An 18,808-nucleotide genomic window follows, 5' to 3' on the forward strand; every position below is an offset into this window, starting at 1 on the left:
CAAAGACAGGTACTTCATTTCCATAGCCTTTCTTAGGTCGTAGGAGCAGGTCAAAGTATTGGAGGGCGGAGCCCAAACTTCTCATTCCATCCACCGCCTTTTACCTTCCCAACCTATAAGGGTGGACTGGTATTAAAGAGGCCAGTAATACTATATAATGACCCCACCCTGCCGATATAAATTCGATAACATAAACTACCAGACTTCAGTCTTGTTCTGGCAGCCGTGCAGTGTACATGGGGGAGGCCTGTCTCAGACAGTTTAGCTTGCCAAGTAAAAATTTCTCTTCAAGACACTTAAAAATGAGACACACACACATATATAAGAAGCTATATTCACGAGTATCCAGAAATATGAAGTATACTGGCTTGCCATATTCTGACTTGTAGCTTGAGACCTTGGTTGACAGTTACATGCCCAGTTCTACATACAGAGCCTAAGTCCATACTGGTTTATCTGACTGCAAGTAGGCATCACATTTACAAGCCATATGTCAGACACAAAACTGCCAAAGCTAATTCAGTTGTGAGAAAGACAGATACAAGTAGACACTTTGAAAGTTTGATATAGCAAGGAAGGGTACTACATGTATATAGTAAGGGCGCCATATACATGTGCATGTATGTCATTGGATAAAACTTTGACAGGGCTGATTTGAAAGTTGGAATTTGTTCAAGATTGATTTTTCGAACTGAAAGTTGCGATTTCCTTGCTTATGTGGCTTCGTAACAAGTATCTGGGTCATTCTGCCTTTTGAAAATGTTACACTGAAAACCAGTAGATGAATAAAAAAAAATTGAATCTTTGAAAACTGACCAGTATGCAAATGCTCCTGCCTTTGTTCTGAAGGATAGACAGTCTAGGATTTTTATGAGTTTATGGGCCAATTCACTATTCAATCTGCTGGGAAGGTCACAGTGGGAGCACTTCCTTATTGTTTTTACCCAGGGTAAAATACTGGCCGGTTTAAGTGTTTTTTTTTTTTACCAATGACACACCGTCTTGTCAGGAATTAAACCTGTGTTTAGTCCCCTGGCCTAGCAATCCTACCTGGGGTCGTATGGCGTAGCGGAAGAGTGCTCGACTCGGAATCAAGAGGTCCCGGATTCGAGTCTTAACGTGCCACCGATATTGTGCCCTCGGGATAATCTCCAAGCAGATCCCTCTCGGTGGCAAAAAGACAGTATCAAATTGGCCAGACAGTATCCATTAGCCAGAGAAGCTCCATTTGCCACCGATGGATCGTGACAAAAAAAACGGCCATATATAAAAAGGTAACGATCATTCCCCACAACCTTTGCTTGGAGAGTACCCTCGGGATAGGCCCTTTACACGACTTTCCTCAAATCGCTCAGGTGAAAATGTTTTGTATAGTCAACCGTGTTCGTGACGGTATTAATAAAAGTTGAAAAAAAAACTCGAGTGTGCCGTCACCACATCTTGTGATTAGATGTTGGAATACATATATATATATAAAAAACTGATTGTAACGCTTCATCAAAGACTTGTGCTACCCCTTATTATTTGAATAATTATGATATGGATATGTTAGGTAATTATTAGACATTGGGTTTTATTTAACATACTTATGTTCTTGTTGTTACTCTCCTTATGTAATTTGCCATACATTGTACCATGTGCAATTGTCGTGCAATAAAGCTCTTCTTCTTCTATAAAAAACTTCAGACGTCAGACGCCGACAATTTTAACTAGTACTAAATATTAACGAAAAAAGGGTTTGAAATGTATGTTTCCTGTCTAATCTATAATGAGCAACACTTTACAATTATATTAGAATTAGGGAGTTTAAAACAACACATTTAACCCAAGCCATTTGAATCGGTGCATGTATGTTATCATACGTAGCCATCCCCATTTACGTAATCACTATATCAACAATACAACCCCTGCTACCTGAGGCTGAGTGGGGTCAAAGTTCGTTTATTGAACTTTTCACGCCACCGCTCACATGACACAGCAGTCACACCCCCTGACTGTAGCTGTGTTTTGAGATATACTGTCTTGAATTTGCTTCTTTTGTCTGTGATACGTGTTTGGAGCCTCAACTGCTGACACTACGATGTACCGCTGGGTGTGTCTACTATTGGTGATGGCCACTATAGTGGGCCGGAGCACGGCACAAGACATGTGCGGCTATAAGGTAACACGCTATACCCTACCCTATAGTGATAGTATCATAATAGTGTACACCCGTACTTGGTCGTAATGAATGTCGACAAATAACGTATCAGAAACATCATATATTCGTACATCTACAACTAACTCGAGGGGTGAAAAGAAGTTTAACATATAGATATAGTAGTTCACCTCAGTCTGTGTATTTTTTATAATATTTTATATTTGTTTATAACAATTCTGCAAATACACATGTACATGGAAGGCCTGGTGGAACAGGTAGACCTAAGTGAACCTTTTCAAAGCCACCATGCCGACAAATAAATTTTATAACAAGATACGGATGTATATTCTACTTTTATTAAATCTACTTAAAATTTAAGTGCATAAACGTACATTAAAGGTCTTTAGTACATTGTACATAAAGTCTATTATTCATACGTAATGTATTAGATAAGGATTTGGCCAAACAAATATAATACTAAGTAAACATAACGCAAATATTTCTAACGTTTGAAAAACAATCACCGAAATGGACCATGCTAAATGGAAAGTTAATGTTTAATCAAGGCCCATTTAATCCTTATTGCCTATATACAGTATGGGAGATAAACATATACCATGGGGATATTTTTGAAACACGCCTGGAATATCACAATAGTTCATCCAACGCTTCTAAAGTTCTCCTGCTAATTCAATAAATAAAACGACAAAATGTTTGAAAATATAACATTTCTTATAATGGTAAGTAGATTATCATTAAACGGTAAATCTGATTTATCAATAAATCATTATAATATGTTTGATTTATGATATGTTCAATTAACTGAATTCAAAGCCCAGTAGCTATTAGGGACTGCGTGAAAACACTATAAATTCCTAGACACAAGTGTTGGCTATTGCGACAAAAGTCTAAATATTTTGTCCAACATTAATAAATTGGGACTTACCCAAATTTTCGGCCGACACCGTCAGCCCTGTTCAAGGAATGGACACAAGTAACAATATCGTGTGTATATTTTTTGTTGTTGTTTTGTGGAGTTGTGTTGTGTTGTGTGTTAACCTCGAAACTCCGGAAACTATTAATTCATTTTCTTCACGTTCCAGAAATGCTCGGCGCTGCCTGTGAAGCCAGGCTATGTGAATGTCCACCTGGTTCCGCACACTCATGATGACGTCGGCTGGCTAAAGACCGTGGACCAGTACTACTATGGTGGTAAGATTTTTTTTTCAAGATATATTTCTAAATACCTGTCAAATGCGTTAAGTCGTCGATTCCTGATTCTATTTGTGTTACTCTTTTTTTCTATCCTCTCATCTCTATCTTAATCCTTCCTCTCATATTTTCTCTATTCTTAGTTTTTTTTAATCTCAATCCTCCCTCTCTTCCAAACGGTAAATTATGGAGATTTTCTAACGATAGTTTTGTCCTTTTCCAGCTCTCTGTCTCTCTCTCCCTCTCTCTCTCTCTCTCTCTCTCTCTCCATTCCCATCTATTTGTTTCTCTTCCATTGAGCCATTTTGGGAGTTTTAATGATAATTTTGTTCCCTTCTAGCTAGCAAAATTATCCGGATTGTACATTATCTTTGTCTTCCTCTCTCTTTTTCTTTTTCTCTCTCGCACACACTCTCTCTCCCCCTCTCTCTTTCATGAAGTCATTTTCTGAAAAGATGAAACGATAATTTTGTTCCCTTCTAGCCAGCAATAGCATTCATATTTTGGGACCTCTCTCTCTCTCTCTCTCTTGCCCCCCTCTCTCTCTTTCTCTCTCTCTCTTTATCTTCCTCTCATTCACTCTCTTGCTTTTTCTCCCTCTTCCTCTCTCTCTTCCGTTCATTCATTTTTTTAGATGTTCTAACGATGATTTCGTCCCTTTCCAGCCAATAACAGTATCCAGATCGCAGGTGTTCAGTACATCCTGGACTCGGTGATCCCGCAGTTGGAGATGAAGCCGAGCAGGACGTTCATCTACGTGGAGATCGCGTTCTTCTACCGGTGGTGGCGGGAACAGGACGCCGACATGAGGGAGAGGGTCAGGAAACTCGTCAACAACGGTACGAAATTACTCCGGGTGTAATGTCCAAAACAGTCTCATCTAAGAACTAGAAAGGTAACACTTGCAGAGCATGTGCATAGTGAGTACCTTGCCTCCATTGCAGGCTTATAGAACTGGGGGTTTGGTGGTCTTTAGCTCTTTTCTGATCAGCCCAGTTCTGAAAACGGGGGTTATTGAATCAGATCGGCTTTTTTGTCTATATGCAATCAGAAACTAGCTCCCAAAGACTCTGAAGACCCCCAAAACCAACCTCCAATTTTGGCATGCTATTAAGGCTAGTGATTACATGCACACGTTCCAGCCTAACAAGCTATTACTACATTAAGCCCCTCCAATTCTGCGCTGCAATTTGCTACAATGTAACCGAACACCACGGGGGTGTCTGCTAAAGTACCAGTTACCATAGTGACAGACGTCTGGTCCAGGGCATTTACCTTATGTGATTGGAGAAAAGGAAGAAGAAACAATATGTTTCCTTCTGTAAACACAGTGCCCCCCCCCCTGCCATAATTATCAATAAAGCCGTTAGACCTTTATATTGCCCCAGGAAAAAAAAAAGATGCTTGCAAAAGAAGGGGGTGAGGTATGAAGCATGAATTGTAACAGTTGTTGCTGTGTTGTGTTCCACGCATAGAGATTAAAACAGGATGGACAGTGCTCATTTGTACTTAAGTAAAGTGGGGAAAGTTGTGCTAAGTGTATCTCCCAAGGGCGCAAGGTCGGTGGCATGTCGGGACTCGAACCCGGGACCTCTTGGTTCCTATTCGAGCACTCTACGGCTGGGTCATCGTCAAGCAGATATAGAGTGGCGTACCTATAAAGTTATTTCCAAGCAGATGCAGGGTTGCATATGTAAGATGAACAACATATTTCACTGATAACGCGCCGAAATGCCAGCTTTTTGTAAAAGCACTTCAATTGACAGTGTTCATTGACAGTGTTCCTTCATTTACAATTATCCGCAAAATGCCAGTTTTTTTCAAAAGCTTTCTTGTTGTTCTTCAGGCCAGTTGGAGTTTATAAACGGCGGCTGGTGCATGAATGACGAGGCCAGCACACACTACAACGCTATCATCGACCAGATGACGTTAGGTCTGCAGTTTCTCAACACGACGTTCGGTGAGTGCGGGCGCCCCCTAGCGGCCTGGCACATCGATCCATTCGGGCACTCCCGTGAGCAGGCCTCGCTCTTCGCGCAGGTAGGTAAACTAGCCTCTACCAGGCTTCAGGCCGGCTGGAAAGGGTAGAAGTTGGTCAAATAGAGATAACATGCCGAGGGAGTTTTTCAGCTAGAGAGTACATTTTGCCGTAGAACAAAGATACTGGGTAAACAAGAAAAAAGACTACAACCAGCGGTCGTAGAGACAGTGCGCTGTTCTCTAATTTGTCAAGAACATTGGACTGAAAGTTAAAGTCAATCCCTCACCTTTTACTGTCTTTTCCTCAGCCAAAGTCGGGCGATAATTCTTAAGCGTGTGCGTGTATGTATATGTATGTATGTATGTATTTCTGCACGCGCTTGTGTGTGTGTGTGTTTGTGTGTATGTGTTTGTATTATGTGTGTGTGCGCGCTCGTGTGTGTGTTTATGTGTGTGCGTCAAATCTTTTTATCAATAAAAAATGTATTGATTAAATTACTAAAGAATCTTACTTCTCCAGATGGGATTTGACGGTTTCTTCTTCGGGCGGCTGGACTACCAGGACAAGGCAAACCGACTGAAGTACCAGAACATGGAGGAGATCTGGCGAGCCAGTCCGGACGATCTGGGGCCGGCTGCAGACCTCTTCACAGGTGGGTCCCTCCCTCCATAAAAAGATTCCGATTCACTTTGCTCAGAAATGGGTGCCATCTCCATTTCTGTAGCCTTGCGTGACGTGGTTGTGCAGACACCACAGCAGGGGCCAAGTCCGCTAGTGTAGTGTGTTAGACCTTCCCAAGCTCTTTCTGTCTAATAGTTGCTGAGTTCTATAGGAAGAGAAAGCAGTTTGTAAGTCTTTGGTACATATGACCCGGTCGGGGTTTGAACTCACGAGCTTTTAAGCATTTAACATTGTCATTGCTTCCCTGTTTTTACTCAATACTTTTAACGTTAAGACCCTGTCACACATTTAACAATTCAGACTTCCGGATACAAGCTGAACTCCGCCCAACCATGGTTAGGAGTAGGTCGGGAGCAAGGTCGGCTAATAATTGGCTACAGTTCGGCTGCTCCAGCTGAATGTTTCGGTTTTGGATGGGGGGTTCGGCCACGAGTGTCTGGTCTTTGGCTCGTGCTCGACAGTGTATGTATATAGTAGCGTCGTTGGCATTCAAATTCTCATACTTGACACAACTTCAATTCTGTTCATATTAAAAGGTAGGCGTTACCTAAATCGGGTCAGCCTTCTATCGAACTTTTGCTAACCTTCTCTCTACTGATGTTTAGGGCAAGGTTTGTAACAGGGCGGATGAGAAATCGGTCAAACTGTTTAAGCTTTGTGATACACATTATGTAACAATAATTATAAAATGTTTAGTCTTGGAATATGGAGTATTCTACCTTAACCATCCTTCCACAAATGTGGTAAATCTTCATAAATAAATACATAAATAAACCAGATGATATTCAAGAAGAAGTCATGTGAGATTATGATTGCCTCCTTGTTGATTTTACATGTCTTTCTTAATTCCTACCTTCTATACAGGCGCCCTGTACAACCACTACGTTCCGCCAGGGGGCCTCTGCTTTGACATCGGCTGTGGGGACCAGCCTGTTGAGGTGGGAGGTTCTTTATACTCTTCATATAACATATTCTTAGTCTCAAAACAGTCCAATAGCCTCAAACATATTGCAACCAAACATGGGACAACGTTGATCAACATGGAGTCTACTTTAACGGAAGTCTTGTTTTGGGAGTCACTAATTCATGACAGCTTTCTGTGTTTGGGCCAAGTGGGCGGAGTTTGGATTTCATTTGATTGACAGGTTATGAGCTGGTATGTCTGTTCAAGTTCATGGTCACCAATGGTGTATGAAACGAGGTGTTGTAGCGTAGTAAGCTTTGCCACACAATAGTATGAGTAGTAATGTTTTCTATGATTTCAAATAGGCAACAAAGACGTAATTTTATGGAAGACCCCCAAACTAGTGCGCAAGGGCGAATAAAAAAAAATCCTGCCAAAATTAAAAATGCAAGTAAACCACAGGAATGGAAAGCTGGCATTGTGAACTTGTGGCAGTACATATAGCGACGTATACAAGCCGGCACTTGATGGCTTTCTGCAAAATTTGCAAATAAGCAATGTACGTATGTACTGAGTTCTTGAGTCGTGGAACTTCGGTAGCCTGGGTGCCATCGTCCGTAATTTCCATACTGTCGCTAACTACCATGGACTACCCATGCCGCCGATGTCATCCATAAAATGAACTTGGTGTGGCCTTATTATCGCAAACTAAGGCCATGTTGATTTGATTATATGGATGACATCCTCCGGGAGCCCCAAAACTGATGCGCGCGTGCGAATAAAAAAAGTTTTGCAAAAAAAAAAAGTTATTTTCATAATGAAATCAACGTGGTCATGAGGGTTGAGCAAATGGCACAGAATATGGTTTGGTGAATAATGTAGTCTTCACGACGGAAGTTCGGTGGGGCAAATCAACTCCCAACGTTGAAAATACAATCACATACACATACACATACAAGAGTAACACTCCCATCGGGCGGCCGGTGAGCTGCACGGGAAAACTACTAGAACTCCGAAGACAGCCTGCCCCAACCACGATAGGCTAAGTCTTCCAATTCAAATATGTTTAATTCATTGTTTAAGTTAATTTATTGTTTAAGTCATTGGAATGAACTAGACCTGGAAGTTCGTTCTTTACGGTACTCCTTGTTCCGGAAACACCTTATTAGATTAGTACGCCCCCTTTGTCCCCCACATTACAATTGTGGCCCGCGTTACACCTGCGCCCTTCTTGTTCGGCTCCGCATCGGCACCTGTGCTCTTAATCACAGTTTGTTTACCCGAGGACTCTCTACCAGTGCCTCTTGTAGATGCGGGTGTCGTTGCGAATCTGTCATGCATTTTATGCTACATTGTCCATTATACAATAATAAGAGATCGGAACTTTTTGGCAATCTTGCAGATTTACTCGGTCATCTTGTCAACCTTAACTTAATATTATGTCAGATAATGCTAAACTGCACTTTATTCTTAGAGGCTTCTTAATGTTACCCTCTATGTACAACTTTAAAACGATGCAACTCACTCAGGTTTACATTGGAGATACCAAGCGCTTCTAGCTCTGCTTGACTGTTTCTAACAGTCAATTAGATATAGAAGTCCAAATACTACGTAAGTGTTAATGGGCCTAAATTTCCCCTCCTAGCTCTGATTGGCGGATGTTTTTCGCCAATGAGATATAGAAGGTTACCATGTAATCTTATCTTTCAAATATCTCTGTTAGCATTTAATTTAACATTTTAATGTCTTGGGGTGGTGGGACTACGGCGCACAGATATGTCAACTTTGTATATGTTAATTGTACCTTTTTGTTGTGTGGCGCTGTTAATATAAGTTGTTAACTTAAGTGCAGCGCCACACTGTCCTTCTTATGTTTTTATGTTTTGATGAATAAAAAGAAAAAAAAAGTATGTTTAATTTTTTTGTCAGGATGACATGTCCCTGCACGACTACAATGTGGCGAATCGAGTCGGCATCGCTGTCAATACGTCCTTGGAGCAGGTGGGTAAAAATAAAATATTTGAAACAAGTTTATTGTTTAATTTTGTAAGGACATAGGATTGTGAACATGTTATATAACTCAGCTACATGGGGCAAAATTGCAGGCCTTTTGTTTGTAAAGTGATTAAATATTTATTGAGTGCTCACTACGTAATCGAAAGAAGTTTTTGTTAAACTCACCCCATTGATATCCATACAGCAATGTAAATTATGGAAATGTACAATGAACAATACAATAAACAATGTAATGATGACGAAATTATGACAATAACATATACAAAACATTAAACTATTTTCTTACAAAACACAAACAAAAACACATATATTTCGTCCGTTTTTCATAAAGGTAAATATATATATATTTGTGTTAGATTAAGCTGTACTGATGCACCGGTCAAGAAATAGTTTCGAGCTGTCCTTATCGGTAATTTTGTATCACAGGCGAAGCATTTTCGCACAGACCACATCATGTGGACGATGGGGTCGGATTTCCAGTACCAGGCAGCTCACACGTGGTTTAAAAACATGGACAAACTCATCGCACATACCAACAGTATGGAGGTAAATCACAGTTAGCTGTATACATGTTTTTCATTGATCATTTATGTTTAAGACGCAAGGTAAAGATCCCATTAGACTTCTAATTTCATTTTTTCCAGATTACTCTCAGAAAACTGCATCATCACTGTAAAAGTTCGTTGAAATCTGACACTTTCTTCTGAATCTTATTTTTCCGCAACGCTTGCCTTCTGGTTACCATACAGCTAGTTTATCTTGTTTGTATGCTTTTGTGTGTGTATATTTTCTTTTAATGTCTGAAAATACATTTAATGTCTATTGGCTTCCATGCCTGAAACAAAAGACAAAAATGAAATCTAACTTCTTTTTAAAAGCCTTTTTTTTGGTTGCTGTGAGACCTTCACGTTTCCTGTGTCTTTTAACTCCCTGCCACTCTTCTGTCATTCTTTCCAACCCACGTGTTTTCAAATTAATCTGTCCGAACGAATAGCTAACTTATGTTTGCCACCCAAAACAATACTTCTGTACTATGGAAGTAACAATTTTGGAGAATTATATATGTTTGTGATAATCAGCATATAGAAACATCATTGCTAAATATATGTTGATCCTCTGCCCATTATTTGCTATGTCATGATTTTATTAACAATTCCATCTTTTTTTCTTTGACAAATAGAACACAAAGGTGAACCTTCTGTACTCGTCCCCGTCCTGTTACGTCTACCACAAAAACAACGCCTCAGCAGCGCCTCCTGTCGTTAAGTTTGCGCACAACAACACGGCCGACTTCTTCCCCTACGCGGACCAGCCGCACGCCTTCTGGTCGGGATACTTCACATCCAGACCTGCCTTTAAGGGATATGTCAGGAGATGTAACAATCTGCTACAGGTAAGGGACGTAGGGCATAAAATGCTGCAAGTGTAACAACTGTCAAACGTGGTATATAGCGGAATGGCATGGCATTTGGCCCAGCTGAAACCATAGGTCCTGGGTTTCAATCCACGTACATTGCCCAACTATACACTACATTCTTCACTTCACCTAGCTATAAAGGAATGAATGAACTTTATTGGTCGACAATCGTACATGGCAAAATGTGTGGCAGTACCCAGATTCGCTTAAGATGTCTGTGATGTGATACATACAAAAGTATTGAGGCAGCCTCATAAGATGTCGAGTGGGGGCATGTGTTGAGGTCAGTCGTGGTTCAGGCTTTAGAGAGAGAGAGAGGGGGGGTGGGGGGTGGTTAATAGACTTGTATTAAACAGTTCTTGGAGACTTAGACCCGGCTTATTCCTGACAACGTCCCTTGGAAAGGATGTTCAATCGACGTTTCATTTTTGATGCAAGCAACATCTCTTGTACGTTAAAGACGCACAGAATAATTTGGAAAAGGAGTAGGGGTATGCCCCGTTGTGCGATGGTACAAATTCTACCGTCCGGAGTTGGTAATTCACTAAGAGCAAATCACCTGATAGAGACCTGGCAATCCTCCGTCTCAGTTTATCCTAAAGGTTAAACATGGTAGCCCCATGCGGGTTGGACAGCCTATCAGCTAAACGAACAAATGACAAAGTTAATTAATATAACGTACTACACGAAGACTCGCAAAGTTGTGGGGTTGTACTAAAGCCAGTGTTTATACCTCATCGTCCCTATTTATTTATTTTTTTATTTGTAATATGTTTACGGGTTAGAAACTTTGTTTTTTATAGATCGTAATGCTTTTTGGAAACGATGTAGTAATCAGTGTGTAAAATCAGTGTCAATCTTTTCACCTTGGCAGGTTTGTAAACAGTTGGAAGTTATCGGAGGACCGAAGTTTTCCGACAAGGTCCCCCTGCCGACATCAGAAAGGCTCAGTAAGGAATTCTACGTATTTTATAATAAACATTCGGTTGTAAAAGTAGACAACAGATATCAAATTCGTCAAGGACATTAGCCTGGAATCCATCCTTGTTAGCTTTGGTCCGATCCCCAAGTGTTGGCTGAGTAGCGGATCTTTGCGATGGAGAGCGGACCGCGGCTAACAGGGCTGGACTCTAGGCAACAAGGACATCTGATGTGATAGAACCTTTTTGTCTGTTTAAAAAACCTTCAATTTTATGTTGATCATATTCTATATTTTTTGGTATCATGTCATAATTACATGTTTTTTATATTCTTAAAAACTTTGCATGTACTCTGTTTTTGTGTATGAAAAAAGTAACATTACAATTCGATTGACATAAATATATAATACTACATTGTGTATTCCGTGATACGCCGTGTAGTATTTTATCTAGGTCATGAGACATTTCAATGCAAAATGTGCCAAAATTCAGTGAATCTAAACAACAAGTGTTATGGCGTCCATTCCAACATCAGAATTTGGTGTTAGAAGTTAGTAACACCTGTACCCAACGTTTTCGCTGCCCGGGTATGACAGATACATGAACTGCCATTATTTTTTTTTTTTTTTTTTTTTTTTTTTTTTTTAACACCTTTATTCAGTATACATGAAATCATACAAACAAATCATATGCAGTGTACATAATAAACAGAGATAAAGTAAGGGAAGATAAAATAACATCGGGTAATCATTCATAAATTCATAACAAAAGAAAGGTGTGTATATGCCATATGGTTGTAACGCCAGTAAGTACAAACTCAGATTAGCGCTAAATCCTAGCTGAATATGGGTAATTTCGACTTTAATATCAAAGTAAAATTAACATGTTTTGTATTTTATATTCACAGGAGAGGCGATGGGCGTCGCGCAGCATCATGACGCCGTCAGGTAAGAAAAACAAGACGTTTGGTTTGCTTTTTTTTTAATTTTCACAATCATAATAATGATCACTCTTGCAATATCATTTTCACATTGGAGGAGTGAGGAAAGCCGTGTAAAGATCGCTGGCAAGGTAGGGTTGGAACCCGGGACCTCTTAGTTCCGAGCCGAACACGCTACCGTGTTCTAATGTTACATAATGCAAGTATAAGACCTCACGAGGTCTTATACTTGCATTATGTAACATTAGAACATTAGGACGATACAAAAAGTTAATTTTAGTCGTTTCTGCCCAACGTTAATCATAGCATTCCTACTTTATTCCAAATATGTATCATTCAAGAAGTGTGTATGGGAGGGGGGAGGGGCAAATTCTGACGCCTCACGACTGTGTTTAAAAGCTGAGAACACAGCCGTCGGTCATGTTTGTTTATATTCTGGTAGTCTGTGGTGGTACCAAACTAAGTGCGCCTCGTGTGGGTTGTTGTTGCGCCAACCATAAGTGTCAGAAATATGACATATTTGCACAAATTTTTCAAAATGTTAGAATTAAAACCCCATGAACATTTTCTCCAAATAAAATATTTCACTTTTTGATGAAAACGTTTTACATAATGCCTCTTTAATGTTTCCTAATATGTATCTGATATGTGGCGTTAGCTCTCCCGAGTTAAACTTTGAGTCGGGAGTACGTCTATGTATAAGTCATTTGAACAACTACAGTACGTACCTACTGATAATTATAAAAGTTATTGTTTCTGCTTATTTATTTGTTCATTTTTATCAGCGGCACGGAGAAACAACACGTGGCAAATGACTACGCCATGCGGCTTCACGCAGGCGCAGTGGAATGCCAGGTAACGTTGTTGTATCTGTTACAACATGATTCTTTACTTTGCAGTTTTGCATTTCAAACTACACGTGCCTATCAAACTTATATAATGCGTATAATGTGTTTAAACGACCTTGTACCTTGAATGATAATCTGTATTGTGAATCTAAATTAGCACATTCTACACACTTCATAGAGTTGAGTAGAGCAAAGTAGAGTAGAATAGCGTAGATTGGTGTAGAGTAGAGTAGAGTGAAGTAGGAAAAAGTAGAGAAAGAATAGTGTAGATTGGAGTAGAGTAGAGTAGAGTTAAGTAGAAAAAAGTAGAGAAAGAGTAGAGAAGAGTAGAAAACAATTGAGAAGAGTAGATTATAGTAGAGTATACGTAGATTAGAGTAGAGTAGAGTAGAGTAGAGTTAAGTAGAAAAAAGTAGAGAAAGAGTAGAGAAGAGTAGAAAACAATTGAGAAGAGTAGATTATAGTAGAGTATACGTAGATTAGAGTAGAGTAGAGTAGAGTAGAGTAGAGTAGAATAGTGAAGAGTCGAGTTAAGTAGAAAAGAGCAGAGAACAGTAGAGTAGAAAATACTGAGAAGAGTAGAGTAGAGCAGAGCAGAGCAGAGCAGAGTAGAGTAGAATAGAGTAGAGTTCATTAGAGAAAAGTAGAGTAGAAAAGAGCACAGAAGATCAGAGTCGAAAATATTAATACGAGTAGAGTGGAGTAGATAAGAGTAGAATAGAGAATAGTAGAGTAGAGTAGAGTAGAGTAGAATAGAGAAGAGTAGAATAGAGTAGAGAAGACTAGAGTACAGTAGAGTACAGTAGAGTAGAGTTCTAAGCTGAGTGAAAGTTTTTGATGTTCTACATACATTAACAATATTTTGCAGGTTATCGTCAGCATGACTCTACAGCAGAGAATGGCAAAAGATAGTGCCCTGCCGCCTATACCTGAGTTCTGTAACTACCTGAACATCAGCGTCTGTCCAGTTACTGAAAACGAGTTGATCAAGTCGGTAAGTAACTTTACTTTACGTGAGACCAACACAACTCAATATGATATATCTTTTTTAAAGGCATTCGATCCAATCTTAGCATGATGGTAAATTGGATTTTTTTATTTTTAATCAATATTTTAATGTATTAAGTAAAATCAATCCTAACTTTTAAGTGTCGAGGATGATGATGAAAATGTTATAGAAACTAGAAAGGCCGACATTTGCTTTGGAGCAAATACAGCAATGGCTTCACCACATTTTACGACATGGCAGGGAAAGAATGAGAAACACAAGGGAAAACAATGCTTTACATTGATATAACTATAGTATGAAGTAACATACAACTAAGACTACAACAGTTGGATAGCTATTCCCTACATTATTGGTTAGGATTTTTAATTGCATAATGCAAACTGTTGATTTTCAAGAAAAAAGAAGCGTTCATGCCCCGCATTCCAATGCTGGAGCAGGAAAGCTTAAAATACCTACCAAAACACTTGAATACAGACCTACTGTCAGTATGGAATGGCTCTGTGCAGGTATTAATTAAGTTAAGCCTGTTAAATTCCAACAGCCAATCAGCAAGGAGAATAGAGGAAAGCTGTATGCCTATTGGTTGATGCCCTGCATTCCATTGTGATGACTCATGCCCAAATGTGGTAACACTGCACACTAACTCAGTAATACATTTGCTATAACACAGCCAAAAAACTCAAATAAAACCATTCTAAAAGCCTGTATCACAAAAATTAAAAGAACGCCTGGGGGTATTTGCCTACTGTACCTCCATACCAAATTTCAGGTCCTTAGGCCCCAAAATGAAGAAGCTGAATCCATTTAAAGAAATGGCAGGAGGAGAAGAAGAAGGAGGAGAATCATGAGAAAAAGCAATATGGTTTCACCACTTTGTGGTGAACCCATAATGACGGTAAATATCAGACAGATTTGCCCATCCAAAATACATTTTTTGGTGAAATGGCATTTAAAGCTTTACTGTGCCGGTTAGGCAAAGCTATTTTTATGTCTTCTCAGACTACCCTGTGCCCTTTATAAGTGTGCTTAGAAACGTGATGTATTAGATCTCTAAACAATTTACCGGTCCTGATTTTTACTCCGTGAGACTATTATAACTCCGTATAACACAACCAGACAGCCTTTTTTTGCTGTATATTTCTGAAATTTACCTAGTAATTACCTCGTAAAATACACCAGAGCAGTTAACATGTCGTATTTCACGAGTAAATAAAACCTCAAACAAAACAAATTCTTGGGCAGTCTTTAGAAACCCGTTTTTTGTTTGTGTTTCTTTGAAAAGAGACCGGTGCCATCTGATTGTTTTTGACCAGCAAGGATTTCAGAGCAAAGGAAACTAGAAAATTACAACTTATGTTCATCACTTTATGGGAAGGTGGGAAGGTAACAATACCAATGGTAATTTAACCTCAAGTTTTTTTCTAATGATTTTTCTTTGACCTTTTTGCTTCAGTTCACGGTGACAGTGTACAATCCCTTGGCACGTCAGCTGACCGGATATTACGTACGACTTCCGGTGAATGGAGATGCCTTTGAGGTTATTACTGACCCGAAAGGCATAAATGTTATAACTCAGGTAAGCATGTGGATGACTATATCTAACGAAAAATCCATTGTAAGTATACTAAGCATTCTTACATGGAATCCAAATGCAGATCAACAATGGTGTGTATGAAGCATTATGCTGTTTGTCAAAGAAGGTTAGACAAGTTATCTTAAAAGTTCATCTGTGTTGGTAGAAATCATTATAAAGCAAGTTAAAACTGTAATTTCCAATATGAGAAATTGGACTCCAATTTTCAACAGTACAACTCCAGTATTTGTCCACGAATGAGCAATTCACCGCTTCCGTGACGTCACGCAGATAACACACGTGACTCCGTGAACAGTGGATCATAGGCCCTCAACAGAGACGGGGGGCGCCACAGACTTTCTGCAACCTATGATCCACTGCTAACGGAGTCACGTGTTTTATCTGCGTGACGTCACGGAAACGGTGGATTGCTCATTCCTTGATAAACACTGGAGTTGTACAGTTGAAAATTTGGTTGAGTCCAATTTCTTAATTTGGAAATTACAGTTTAAACTTGCTTCATAAGGTTAGACATCCAAAATGAGACACTAGACAACTGGATAGGCTCTGTATAGTAGGCTCAAATAATATTTTTCTTCCATATTGTGACGTTTCTACCTTCTGTACAACTGGAGGGGGGGGGGGGCAAAACCAATCAGAAATAGAGATTGCATAAAACATACGTAGATCAGTTGCTGTGTGTAAAGCCACTGTCACATATTAACGAATTGGGTCTCGCAAACACTGTCGAGCTCGTCCCAACCCTGGTTGGAAGTGACAAGATGGCCAGGAACAAGGTTGACTTGTGTTCGGCCAGGCCTGCCACCTTAACCCTCAAACACCCGAGCGGGGTCCATTTGGACCCCAGGCATATATTTTTAAGTGCTATTTGAATTTTTTTCATTCGAAAAAAAATTCCTCCCGTGACTTTGTCGATAAACCTCTTCTACAAGTTCTCCTAAATTTTTTTGGAGATCGACACAAATTTGTAAAAATAACAACGGAAGACCGTCTGGGGTCCAAACGGACCCCAGCCATGTATTTGCACTTTCCTACACACAGAATTGTTCGGATATCCTCACTATGTCTTTAAGGAAGCATAATTGCTTTGATATCATGCAGTTTGCCAAGTAACCTCAACCTCAGGAATTAGGTCATCAGGTTTTTAGACGTTTGACAATTTGACAATCATATGTTCATGCCTGCAGGCCTCATCCCATTTTTGCATAAATTATGATAATGAGCTGGAATTTTTAACACTTAATCATGCCAAAATATATCTCTTACTATGTTTAACCAATATATATGCAAAGATCACTGAAAGAATACAAAAAGGAATATAAATTTAAATGAAACCAAACGGGGTCCATTTGGACCCCGTTCGGGCATTAACGTCACAAAAAAAGTTTGGGTGTTTGAGGGTAAAAAAATTAAAAAAATTAGTTTCTGGACAAGAAAGTCGGCCATGTTGCTTGGCTGATGTTTAGGTGTTATGCCTAGGTCATATTTCCAAACCGGGGCCCGGCCGGACTGTTTGTATGAACGAAAAACTCACAATTCGTATCAAGAATATACAGAAAGAGTGTCCATGATTACTATCAAAAATTCTGTGTTTTGTTTTCTGTTATATCGTGCTTTTTGTTCCATAAGACTGCCCGGCCGGGCCCCGGTTTGGAAATGTGACCTCAGCATTGGCGTATTTGACTTTCAAATTTAACTACAATTCAACTAAAATTAATTTGTACACAAGGGCAAATCTTGTCAGACTCAAGCCATTTTTAGTCGGCTGGCGTTTCAAAGTAGATTCGGATTATGTGACAGGGACTTAAAATACGAATCGACATTGTCGATGACTGTGTTGTTTTATGATCCAATATAATCCGATGCCATGTGGCTACACATATTTTCTCTTGTTGCCTAGGTAACGAAGGTGAGCCCCCGGACACAGGAAATCGAGAAGGGGCTGTAGTACTTACCTCCATGGAGCTAGCTCCATGGAGCCAGCTCCATGGAGGTGAGTAGTACAGCCCTGCGGCAGATTAATTTCCAGCTCCATGGAGCTAGCTCTACGCACTATGAATGCATATACGTGGTTCACGTCACCTTCAAGAAAAATGCATATACATGGTTGACGTCACCTTCAAGAAAAAACAGAAAAAACAATAGGGGCTGTACTAATCGCCTCTATGGAGATAGCTCTACGCGCTATGAATGCATATACATGGTTCACGTCACCTTCAAGGAGAAGAAAAAATGGCATGGCCTCTATAGAGCCAGCTCCATGGAGGTGAGTAGTACAGCCCTGCGGCAGATTAATTTCCAGCTCCATGGAGCTAGCTCTACGCACTATGAATGCATATACGTGGTTCACGTCACCTTCAAGAAAAATACATATACATGGTTCACGTCACATTCAAGAAAAAAAAGAAAAAACAATAGGGGCTGTACTAATCGCCTCTATGGAGATAGCTCTACGCGCTATGAATGCATATACGTGGTTCACGTCACCTTCAAGAAAAAATAGGCATGGCCTCTATAGAGCCAGCTCCATGGAGGTGAGTAGTACAGCCCTGCGGCAGATTAATTTCCAGCTCCATGGAGCTAGCTCTACTCACTATGAATGCATATACGTGGTTCACGTCACCTTCAAGAAAAAATGGCATGGCCTCTATAGAGCCAGCTCCATGGAGGTTGAGTAGTACAGCCTTGCGGCAGATTTTTTTCCAGCTCCATGGAGCTAGCTCTGTGCACTGTTAATGCATATACACGGTTCACGTCAACTCGAAGAAAAGTTGGCCTCTATAAAGCTCGCTCCATGCACTATGAAAGCATACACATGGTTCACGTCACCTTAAAAAATTGATCTCCATGGAGCTAGCTCCATGGAGCTGGCTCCATGCACTATGAATGCATTTACGTGGTTCACGTCACCTTCAAGAAAATGAAATTGACCTCTATAGAGCCAGCTCCATGGAGGTGAGTAGTACAGCCCTGAGGCATTGTTTTTGGTAGCTCGATCTTTTCCGATACCCATCCGGCCTGTAGCTGCATCGTGTTCTTCGCGTTGTCAATATCAGAAACCGCGTCACCATGTGCGTGTGAAATACGGTGAATAAAGGATACAAAAGAGATGTTTTAACAGATTATTTTATGACAGGAAGGTCGTA

At 40.0% G+C, this 18,808-nt stretch overlaps 1 protein-coding gene across 1 annotated transcript in view; it reads left to right on the forward strand.

The window, feature by feature from the left end:
• The first annotated feature begins 1,970 nt into the window (after window positions 1-1,970).
• Window positions 1,971-18,808, forward strand: part of LOC109468252 (lysosomal alpha-mannosidase-like) — a 30,645-nt gene continuing 13,807 nt past the window's right edge. The window contains exons 1-15 of the mRNA XM_019766509.1: window positions 1,971-2,161; window positions 3,244-3,352; window positions 4,018-4,191; window positions 5,199-5,392; window positions 5,853-5,985; window positions 6,879-6,952; window positions 8,848-8,919; window positions 9,361-9,480; window positions 10,115-10,327; window positions 11,226-11,301; window positions 12,179-12,218; window positions 12,997-13,177; window positions 13,928-14,053; window positions 15,522-15,644; window positions 17,563-17,589. Of these exons, the coding sequence (XP_019622068.1) occupies window positions 2,081-2,161; window positions 3,244-3,352; window positions 4,018-4,191; window positions 5,199-5,392; window positions 5,853-5,985; window positions 6,879-6,952; window positions 8,848-8,919; window positions 9,361-9,480; window positions 10,115-10,327; window positions 11,226-11,301; window positions 12,179-12,218; window positions 12,997-13,177; window positions 13,928-14,053; window positions 15,522-15,644; window positions 17,563-17,589 (1,743 nt within the window). The 5' untranslated portion in view covers window positions 1,971-2,080. The remainder of the gene's footprint in view (window positions 2,162-3,243; window positions 3,353-4,017; window positions 4,192-5,198; window positions 5,393-5,852; window positions 5,986-6,878; window positions 6,953-8,847; window positions 8,920-9,360; window positions 9,481-10,114; window positions 10,328-11,225; window positions 11,302-12,178; window positions 12,219-12,996; window positions 13,178-13,927; window positions 14,054-15,521; window positions 15,645-17,562; window positions 17,590-18,808) is intronic.

Source organism: Branchiostoma belcheri, unplaced genomic scaffold, assembly GCF_001625305.1.
Source record: "Branchiostoma belcheri isolate BF01 breed outbred unplaced genomic scaffold, Haploidv18h27 scaffold197, whole genome shotgun sequence".
NCBI classification, from domain to species: domain Eukaryota; kingdom Metazoa; phylum Chordata; class Leptocardii; order Amphioxiformes; family Branchiostomatidae; genus Branchiostoma; species Branchiostoma belcheri.